The sequence below is a fragment of the Oncorhynchus nerka genome, unplaced genomic scaffold (assembly GCF_034236695.1).
Source record: "Oncorhynchus nerka isolate Pitt River unplaced genomic scaffold, Oner_Uvic_2.0 unplaced_scaffold_906, whole genome shotgun sequence".
Lineage (NCBI taxonomy): Eukaryota > Metazoa > Chordata > Actinopteri > Salmoniformes > Salmonidae > Oncorhynchus > Oncorhynchus nerka.
Window position 1 is genome coordinate 197,411 of NW_027040395.1, and position 12,500 is coordinate 209,910.

The 12,500-nt window shown below is 38.5% G+C and overlaps 1 protein-coding gene across 1 annotated transcript in view; it reads left to right on the forward strand.

Annotated features, from left to right (window-relative positions):
• The window catches only part of LOC135570746 (protein sidekick-1-like), a gene marked incomplete at its 5' end in the record, with an annotated part of 232,699 nt that overhangs the window by 188,608 nt on the left and 31,591 nt on the right, over positions 1-12,500 (forward strand). The window contains 2 exon segments of the mRNA XM_065016697.1: positions 10,251-10,437; positions 10,901-11,038. Coding sequence (XP_064872769.1) covers positions 10,251-10,437; positions 10,901-11,038 — 325 coding nt within the window.

A 12,500-nucleotide genomic window follows, 5' to 3' on the forward strand; every position in this document is an offset into this window, starting at 1 on the left:
AGAGAATACATCACTACATCATTCTGCTGGGTACATCAGGTCATGTTGTATAGAGAATACATCACTACATCATTCTGATGGACACATCAGGTCATGTTGTTATAGAGAATACATCACTACATCATTCTGCTGGGTACATCAGGTCATGTTGTTATAGAGAATACATCACTACATCATTCTGCTGGGTACATCAGGTCATGTTGTTATAGAGAATACATCACTACATCATTCTGATGGACACATCAGGTCATGTTGTTATAGAGAATACATCACTACATCATTCTGCTGGGTACATCAGGTCATGTTGTTATAGAGAATACATCACTACATCATTCTGATGGATACATCAGGTCATGTTGTTATAGAGAATACATCAGGTCATGTTGTTATAGAGAATACATCACTACATCATTCTGATGGATACATCAGGTCATGTTGTTATAGAGAATACATCAGGTCATGTTGTTATAGAGAATACATCACTACATCATTCTGATGGATACATCAGGTCATGATGTTATAGAGAATACATCACTACATCATTCTGATGGATACATCAGGTCATGTTGTTATAGAGAATACATCAGGTCATGTTGTTATAGAGAATACATCACTACATCATTCTGATGGATACATCAGGTCATGTTGTTATAGAGAATACATCAGGTCATGTTGTTATAGAGAATACATCACTACATCATTCTGCTGGGTACATCAGGTCATGTTGTTATAGAGAATACATCACTAAATCATTCTGCTGGGTACATCAGGTCAACACATCAGGTCATGTTGTTATAGAGAATACATCACTACATCATTCTGATGGACACATCAGGTCATGTTGTTATAGAGAATACATCACTACATCATTCTGATGGATACATCAGGTCATGTTGTTATAGAGAATACATCAGGTCATGTTGTTATAGAGAATACATCACTACATCATTCTGCTGGGTACATCAGATCATGTTGTTATAGAGAATACATCACTACATCATTCTGATGGGTACATCAGGTCATGTTGTTATAGAGAATACATCACTACATCATTCTGCTGGGTACATCAGGTCAACACATCAGGTCATGTTGTTATAGAGAATACATCACAACATCATTCTGATGGACACATCAGGTCATGTTGTTATAGAGAATACATCACTACATCATTCTGATGGACACATCAGGTCATGTTGTTATAGAGAATACATCACTACATCATTCTGCTGGGTACATCAGGTCATGTTGTTATAGAGAATACATCACTACATCATTCTGATGGATACATCAGGTCATGTTGTTATAGAGAATACATCACTACATCATTCTGATGGATACATCAGGTCATGTTGTTATAGAGAATACATCACTACATCATTCTGCTGGGTACATCAGGTCATGTTGTTATAGAGAATACATCACTACATCATTCTGATGGACACATCAGGTCATGTTGTTATAGAGAATACATCCCTACATCATTCTGCTGGGTACATCAGGTCATGTTGTTATAGAGAATACATCAGGTCATGTTGTTATAGAGAATACATCACTACATCATTCTGCTGGGTACATCAGGTCATGTTGTTATAGAGAATACATCACTACATCATTCTGATGGATACATCAGGTCATGTTGTTATAGAGAATACATCACTACATCATTCTGCTGGGTACATCAGGTCATGTTGTTATAGAGAATACATCACTACATCATTCTGATGGACACATCAGGTCATGTTGTTATAGAGAATACATCACTACATCATTCTGATGGATACATCAGCTCATGTTGTTATAGAGAATACATCACTACATCATTCTGATGGATACATCAGGTCATGTTGTTATAGAGAATACATCACTACATCATTCTGCTGGGTACATCAGGTCATGTTGTTATAGAGAATACATCACTACATCATTCTGATGGATACATCAGGTCATGTTGTTATAGAGAATACATCAGGTCATGTTGTTATAGAGAATACATCACTACATCATTCTGATGGATACATCAGGTCATGTTGTTATAGAGAATACATCACTACATCATTCTGATGGACACATCAGGTCATGTTGTTATAGAGAATACATCACTACATCATTCTGATGGACACATCAGGTCATGTTGTTATAGAGAATACATCACTACATCATTCTGCTGGGTACATCAGGTCATGTTGTTATAGAGAATACATCACTACATCATTCTGCTGGGTACATCAGGTCATGTTGTTATAGAGAATACATCACTACATCATTCTGATGGACACATCAGGTCATGTTGTTATAGAGAATACATCACTACATCATTCTGCTGGGTACATCAGGTCATGTTGTTATAGAGAATACATCACTACATCATTCTGCTGGGTACATCAGGTCATGTTGTTATAGAGAATACATCACTACATCATTCTGCTGGGTACATCAGGTCATGTTGTTATAGAGAATACATCACTACATCATTCTGATGGACACATCAGGTCATGTTGTTATAGAGAATACATCACTACATCATTCTGCTGGGTACATCAGGTCATGTTGTTATAGAGAATACATCACTACATCATTCTGATGGACACATCAGGTCATGTTGTTATAGAGAATACATCACTACATCATTCTGATGGACACATCAGGTCATGTTGTTATAGAGAATACATCACTACATCATTCTGATGGACACATCAGGTCATGTTGTTATAGAGAATACATCACTACATCATTCTGATGGACACATCAGGTCATGTTGTTATAGAGAATACATCACTACATCATTCTGATGGACACATCAGGTCATGTTGTTATAGAGAATACATCACTACATCATTCTGATGGGTACATCAGGTCAACACATCAGGTCATGTTGTTATAGAGAATACATCACTACATCATTCTGATGGACACATCAGGTCATGTTGTTATAGAGAATACATCACTACATCATTCTGATGGACACATCAGGTCATGTTGTTATAGAGAATACATCACTACATCATTCTGATGGATACATCAGGTCATGTTGTTATAGAGAATACATCAGGTCATGTTGTTATAGAGAATACATCAGGTCATGTTGTTATAGAGAATACATCACTACATCATTCTGATGGACACATCAGGTCATGTTGTTATAGAGAATACATCACTACATCATTCTGCTGGGTACATCAGGTCATGTTGTTATAGAGAATACATCACTACATCATTCTGCTGGGTACATCAGGTCATGTTGTTATAGAGAATACATCACTACATCATTCTGATGGACACATCAGGTCATGTTGTTATAGAGAATACATCACTACATCATTCTGCTGGGTACATCAGGTCATGTTGTTATAGAGAATACATCACTACATCATTCTGATGGATACATCAGGTCATGTTGTTATAGAGAATACATCAGGTCATGTTGTTATAGAGAATACATCACTACATCATTCTGATGGATACATCAGGTCATGTTGTTATAGAGAATACATCAGGTCATGTTGTTATAGAATACATCACTACATCATTCTGATGGATACATCAGGTCATGATGTTATAGAGAATACATCACTACATCATTCTGATGGATACATCAGGTCATGTTGTTATAGAGAATACATCAGGTCATGTTGTTATAGAGAATACATCACTACATCATTCTGATGGATACATCAGGTCATGTTGTTATAGAGAATACATCAGGTCATGTTGTTATAGAGAATACATCACTACATCATTCTGCTGGGTACATCAGGTCATGTTGTTATAGAGAATACATCACTAAATCATTCTGCTGGGTACATCAGGTCAACACATCAGGTCATGTTGTTATAGAGAATACATCACTACATCATTCTGATGGACACATCAGGTCATGTTGTTATAGAGAATACATCACTACATCATTCTGATGGATACATCAGGTCATGTTGTTATAGAGAATACATCAGGTCATGTTGTTATAGAGAATACATCACTACATCATTCTGCTGGGTACATCAGGTCATGTTGTTATAGAGAATACATCACTACATCATTCTGATGGGTACATCAGGTCATGTTGTTATAGAGAATACATCACTACATCATTCTGCTGGGTACATCAGGTCAACACATCAGGTCATGTTGTTATAGAGAATACATCACAACATCATTCTGATGGACACATCAGGTCATGTTGTTATAGAGAATACATCACTACATCATTCTGATGGACACATCAGGTCATGTTGTTATAGAGAATACATCACTACATCATTCTGCTGGGTACATCAGGTCATGTTGTTATAGAGAATACATCACTACATCATTCTGATGGATACATCAGGTCATGTTGTTATAGAGAATACATCACTACATCATTCTGATGGATACATCAGGTCATGTTGTTATAGAGAATACATCACTACATCATTCTGCTGGGTACATCAGGTCATGTTGTTATAGAGAATACATCACTACATCATTCTGATGGACACATCAGGTCATGTTGTTATAGAGAATACATCCCTACATCATTCTGCTGGGTACATCAGGTCATGTTGTTATAGAGAATACATCAGGTCATGTTGTTATAGAGAATACATCACTACATCATTCTGCTGGGTACATCAGGTCATGTTGTTATAGAGAATACATCACTACATCATTCTGATGGATACATCAGGTCATGTTGTTATAGAGAATACATCACTACATCATTCTGCTGGGTACATCAGGTCATGTTGTTATAGAGAATACATCACTACATCATTCTGATGGACACATCAGGTCATGTTGTTATAGAGAATACATCACTACATCATTCTGATGGATACATCAGCTCATGTTGTTATAGAGAATACATCACTACATCATTCTGATGGATACATCAGGTCATGTTGTTATAGAGAATACATCACTACATCATTCTGCTGGGTACATCAGGTCATGTTGTTATAGAGAATACATCACTACATCATTCTGATGGATACATCAGGTCATGTTGTTATAGAGAATACATCAGGTCATGTTGTTATAGAGAATACATCACTACATCATTCTGATGGACACATCAGGTCATGTTGTTATAGAGAATACATCACTACATCATTCTGATGGACACATCAGGTCATGTTGTTATAGAGAATACATCACTACATCATTCTGCTGGGTACATCAGGTCATGTTGTTATAGAGAATACATCACGACATCATTCTGCTGGGTACATCAGGTCATGTTGTTATAGAGAATACATCACTACATCATTCTGATGGACACATCAGGTCATGTTGTTATAGAGAATACATCACTACATCATTCTGCTGGGTACATCAGGTCATGTTGTTATAGAGAATACATCACTACATCATTCTGCTGGGTACATCAGGTCATGTTGTTATAGAGAATACATCACTACATCATTCTGCTGGGTACATCAGGTCATGTTGTTATAGAGAATACATCACTACATCATTCTGATGGACACATCAGGTCATGTTGTTATAGAGAATACATCACTACATCATTCTGCTGGGTACATCAGGTCATGTTGTTATAGAGAATACATCACTACATCATTCTGATGGACACATCAGGTCATGTTGTTATAGAGAATACATCACTACATCATTCTGATGGACACATCAGGTCATGTTGTTATAGAGAATACATCACTACATCATTCTGATGGACACATCAGGTCATGTTGTTATAGAGAATACATCACTACATCATTCTGATGGACACATCAGGTCATGTTGTTATAGAGAATACATCACTACATCATTCTGATGGACACATCAGGTCATGTTGTTATAGAGAATACATCACTACATCATTCTGATGGGTACATCAGGTCAACACATCAGGTCATGTTGTTATAGAGAATACATCACTACATCATTCTGATGGACACATCAGGTCATGTTGTTATAGAGAATACATCACTACATCATTCTGATGGACACATCAGGTCATGTTGTTATAGAGAATACATCACTACATCATTCTGATGGATACATCAGGTCATGTTGTTATAGAGAATACATCAGGTCATGTTGTTATAGAGAATACATCAGGTCATGTTGTTATAGAGAATACATCACTACATCATTCTGATGGACACATCAGGTCATGTTGTTATAGAGAATACATCACTACATCATTCTGCTGGGTACATCAGGTCATGTTGTTATAGAGAATACATCACTACATCATTCTGATGGACACATCAGGTCATGTTGTTATAGAGAATACATCACTACATCATTCTGCTGGGTACATCAGGTCATGTTGTTATAGAGAATACATCACTACATCATTCTGATGGATACATCAGGTCATGTTGTTATAGAGAATACATCAGGTCATGTTGTTATAGAGAATACATCACTACATCATTCTGATGGATACATCAGGTCATGTTGTTATAGAGATTACATCACTACATCATTCTGATGGATACATCAGGTCATGTTGTTATAGAGAATACATCACTACATCATTCTGCTGGGTACATCAGGTCATGTTGTTATAGAGAATACATCACTACATCATTCTGATGGGTACATCAGATCATGTTGTTATAGAGAATACATCACTACATCATTCTGATGGATACATCAGGTCATGTTGTTATAGAGAATACATCAGGTCATGTTGTTATAGAGAATACATCACTACATCATTCTGATGGATACATCAGGTCATGTTGTTATAGAGAATACATCAGGTCATGTTGTTATAGAGAATACATCACTACATCATTCTGATGGACACATCAGGTCATGTTGTTATAGAGAATACATCAGGTCATGTTGTTATAGAGAATACATCACTACATCATTCTGATGGATACATCAGGTCATGTTGTTATAGAGAATACATCAGGTCATGTTGTTATAGAGAATACATCACTACATCATTCTGCTGGGTACATCAGGTCATGTTGTTATAGAGAATACATCACTAAATCATTCTGATGGATACATCAGGTCATGTTGTTATAGAGAATACATCAGGTCATGTTGTTATAGAGAATACATCACTACATCATTCTGATGGATACATCAGGTCATGTTGTTATAGAGAATACATCAGGTCATGTTGTTATAGAGAATACATCACTACATCATTCTGATGGATACATCAGGTCATGTTGTTATAGAGAATACATCAGGTCATGTTGTTATAGAGAATACATCACTACATCATTCTGCTGGGTACATCAGGTCATGTTGTTATAGAGAATACATCACTACATCATTCTGCTGGGTACATCAGGTCATGTTGTTATAGAGAATACATCACTACATCATTCTGATGGGTACATCAGGTCATGTTGTTATAGAGAATACATCACTACATCATTCTGATGGACACATCAGGTCATGTTGTTATAGAGAATACATCAGGTCATGTTGTTATAGAGAATACATCACTACATCATTCTGATGGATACATCAGGTCATGTTGTTATAGAGAATACATCACTACATCATTCTGATGGATACATCAGGTCATGTTGTTATAGAGAATACATCAGGTCATGTTGTTATAGAGAATACATCACTACATCATTCTGCTGGGTACATCAGGTCATGTTGTTATAGAGAATACATCACTACATCATTCTGCTGGGTACATCAGGTCATGTTGTTATAGAGAATACATCACTACATCATTCTGATGGGTACATCAGGTCATGTTGTTATAGAGAATACATCACTACATCATTCTGATGGATACATCAGGTCATGTTGTTATAGAGAATACATCACTACATCATTCTGCTGGGTCCATCAGGTCATGTTGTTATAGAGAATACATCACTACATCATTCTGATGGACACATCAGGTCATGTTGTTATAGAGAATACATCACTACATCATTCTGCTGGGTACATCAGGTCATGTTGTTATAGAGAATACATCAGGTCATGTTGTTATAGAGAATACATCACTACATCATTCTGCTGGGTACATCAGGTCATGTTGTTATAGAGAATACATCACTACATCATTCTGATGGATACATCAGGTCATGTTGTTATAGAGAATACATCACTACATCATTCTGCTGGGTACATCAGGTCATGTTGTTATAGAGAATACATCACTACATCATTCTGATGGACACATCAGGTCATGTTGTTATAGAGAATACATCACTACATCATTCTGATGGATACATCAGGTCATGTTGTTATAGAGAATACATCACTACATCATTCTGATGGACACATCAGGTCATGTTGTTATAGAGAATACATCACAACATCATTCTGATGGATACATCAGGTCATGTTGTTATAGAGAATACATCACTACATCATTCTGATGGACACATCAGGTCATGTTGTTATAGAGAATACATCACTACATCATTCTGCTGGGTACATCAGGTCATGTTGTTATAGAGAATACATCACTACATCATTCTGATGGATACATCAGGTCATGTTGTTATAGAGAATACATCAGGTCATGTTGTTATAGAGAATACATCACTACATCATTCTGATGGGTACATCAGGTCATGTTGTTATAGAGAATACATCACTACATCATTCTGCTGGGTACATCAGGTCAACACATCAGGTCATGTTGTTATAGAGAATACATCACTACATCATTCTGATGGACACATCAGGTCATGTTGTTATAGAGAATACATCACTACATCATTCTGCTGGGTACATCAGGTCATGTTGTTATAGAGAATACATCACTACATCATTCTGCTGGATACATCAGGTCATGTTGTTATAGAGAATACATCACTACATCATTCTGCTGGGTCCATCAGGTCATGTTGTTATAGAGAATACATCACTACATCATTCTGATGGACACATCAGGTCATGTTGTTATAGAGAATACATCACTACATCATTCTGCTGGGTACATCAGGTCAACACATCAGGTCATGTTGTTATAGAGAATACATCACTACATCATTCTGATGGACACATCAGGTCATGTTGTTATAGAGAATACATCACTACATCATTCTGCTGGGTACATCAGGTCATGTTGTTATAGAGAATACATCACTACATCATTCTGCTGGATACATCAGGTCATGTTGTTATAGAGAATACATCACTACATCATTCTGCTGGGTCCATCAGGTCATGTTGTTATAGAGAATACATCACTACATCATTCTGATGGACACATCAGGTCATGTTGTTATAGAGAATACATCACTACATCATTCTGCTGGGTACATCAGGTCATGTTGTTATAGAGAATACATCAGGTCATGTTGTTATAGAGAATACATCACTACATCATTCTGCTGGGTACATCAGGTCATGTTGTTATAGAGAATACATCACTACATCATTCTGATGGATACATCAGGTCATGTTGTTATAGAGAATACATCACTACATCATTCTGCTGGGTACATCAGGTCATGTTGTTATAGAGAATACATCACTACATCATTCTGATGGACACATCAGGTCATGTTGTTATAGAGAATACATCACTACATCATTCTGATGGATACATCAGGTCATGTTGTTATAGAGAATACATCACTACATCATTCTGATGGACACATCAGGTCATGTTGTTATAGAGAATACATCACAACATCATTCTGATGGATACATCAGGTCATGTTGTTATAGAGAATACATCACTACATCATTCTGATGGACACATCAGGTCATGTTGTTATAGAGAATACATCACTACATCATTCTGCTGGGTACATCAGGTCATGTTGTTATAGAGAATACATCACTACATCATTCTGATGGATACATCAGGTCATGTTGTTATAGAGAATACATCAGGTCATGTTGTTATAGAGAATACATCACTACATCATTCTGATGGGTACATCAGGTCATGTTGTTATAGAGAATACATCACTACATCATTCTGCTGGGTACATCAGGTCAACACATCAGGTCATGTTGTTATAGAGAATACATCACTACATCATTCTGATGGACACATCAGGTCATGTTGTTATAGAGAATACATCACTACATCATTCTGCTGGGTACATCAGGTCATGTTGTTATAGAGAATACATCACTACATCATTCTGCTGGATACATCAGGTCATGTTGTTATAGAGAATACATCACTACATCATTCTGATGGATACATCAGGTCAACACATCAGAAGTCAAGTCAACAGCAGAATATTGAGCATGTGTACCTTTCAGGGTTATGAGTCAGTATAAAATGGGTCTCACTTCACTTCCTGTGTGCGACTTCTTCCTGTTTCCTGTGCTGTGATCAGATCCACTACTGGCAGGGTGACAGACAGAACGAGACAGAGAAGGTGACGGTGGTGTTTGTTCCTGACACGCGTGTTCGTCTGGTCAACCTCACGTGTTACACGTCCTACCTCGTCACGCTGTCTGCCTTCAACGTGGCTGGAGACGGCCCGCCCAGCGAACCCCGGGGCGCCAAGACCCTACAGGCTGGTAGGTTCCCTAACCTCTAACCCCTAACCTCTAACCCCTAACCTCTAACCCCTAACCTCTAACCCCGGGGCGCCAAGACCCTACAGGCTGGTAGGTTCCCTAACCTCTAACCCCTAACCTCTAACCCCGGGGCGCCAAGACCCTACAGGCTGGTAGGTTCCCTAACCTCTAACCCCTAACCTCTAACCCCGGGAGGCCAAGACCCTACAGGCCGGTAGGTTCCCTAAACTCTAACCTCTAACCCCTAACCACCCAGTTAACCCTGGGAAGCGTATGTTTTATCATATCTAATAGTATCTGATCCCAGGTCTGCTCTGTCTAAAGCAGACACAGAGAGTTTACACACACATCTAATAGTATCTGATCCCAGGTCTGCAGTTTCTAGTTGTGTTATTAAAGTAGAACATCTAGATGGTATGAATGTAATGATGACCTGTGTAACCTCTTCCCCCCCCCCCCCCAGCCCCCAGCCAGCCCAGTTTCCTGTCGTTTTCGGAGGTGACAGGATGGAGTGTCAACGTCTCCTGGGGGGCGCCCAGCGCTTCTAACGGGGTAGTGGAGGGGTACAGGGTGGTCTACCAACCCACACAGCCTGTACAGGGTAACTAACACACACACCTAGCAACACACACACACCTAACAACACACACACACCTAACACACACACACAGCCTGTACAGGGTAACTAACACACACACACAGCCTTCTAACAGGGTAGTGGAGGGGTACATGGTGGTCTACCAGCCCACACAGCCTGTACAGGGTAACTAACACACACACCTAGCAACACACACACACCTAACAACACACACAGCCTGTACAGGGTAACTAACACACACACCTAGCAACACACACAGCCTTCTAACAGGGTAGTGGAGGGGTACAGGGTGGTCTACCAACACACACAGCCTGTACAGGGTAACTAACACACACACACACCTAGCAACACACACACACCTAACACACACTCACACACCTAACAACACACACACACACACCTAGCAACACACACACACCTAACACACACTCACACGCCTAACAACACACACACACCTAGCAACACACACACACCCAACAACACACCTAACAACACACACACACACCTAACAACACACACACACACCTAACAACACACACACCTAACAACACTCACACACCTAACACACACTCACACGCCTAACAACACACACACACACACGCCTAGCAACACACACACACCTAACAACACACACACACCTAACAACACACACACACCTAACAACACACACACACCTAACACACACTCACATGCCTAACAACACACACACACACACACCTAGCAACACACACACACCTAACAACACACACACACACACACCTAGCAACACACACACACCTAACAACACACACACACCAGTTTCTGCGTCTGTCTTGACCTGATGGTAAAGAGGAAAATGTTGCTGACAAACAAAACAAGTTGTTTAATGGTGTTTAATGGTGTTTAATGGTGTTTAATGGGGTTTAATGGTGTTTAATGGTGTTTAATGGTGTTTAATGGTGTTTAATGGGGTTTAATGGTGTTTAATGGGGTTTAATGGTGTTTAATGGTGTTTAATGGGGTTTAATGGTGTTTAATGGGGTTTAATGGTGTTTAATGGGGTTTAATGGTGTTTAATGGTGTTTAATGGTGTTTAATGGTGTTTAATGGGGTTTAATGGTGTTTAATGGGGTTTAATGGTGTTTATTGGTGTTTAATGGGGTTTAATGGTGTTTAATGGTGTTTAATGGTGTTTAATGGTGTTTAATGGGGTTTAATGGTGTTTAATGGGGTTTAATGGTGTTTAATGGTGTTTAATGGGGTTTAATGGTGTTTAATGGTGTTTAATGGGGTTTAATGGTGTTTAATGGTGTTTAATGGGGTTTAATGGGGTTTAATGGTGTTTATTGGTGTTTAATGGTGTTTAATGGGGTTTGTATATCTATACATGTTTTAATGAGTGTGTGTGTGTGTGTGTGTGTGTGTGTGTGTGTGTGTGTGTGTGTGTGTGTGTGTGTGTGTGTGTGTGTGTGTGTGTGTGTGTGTC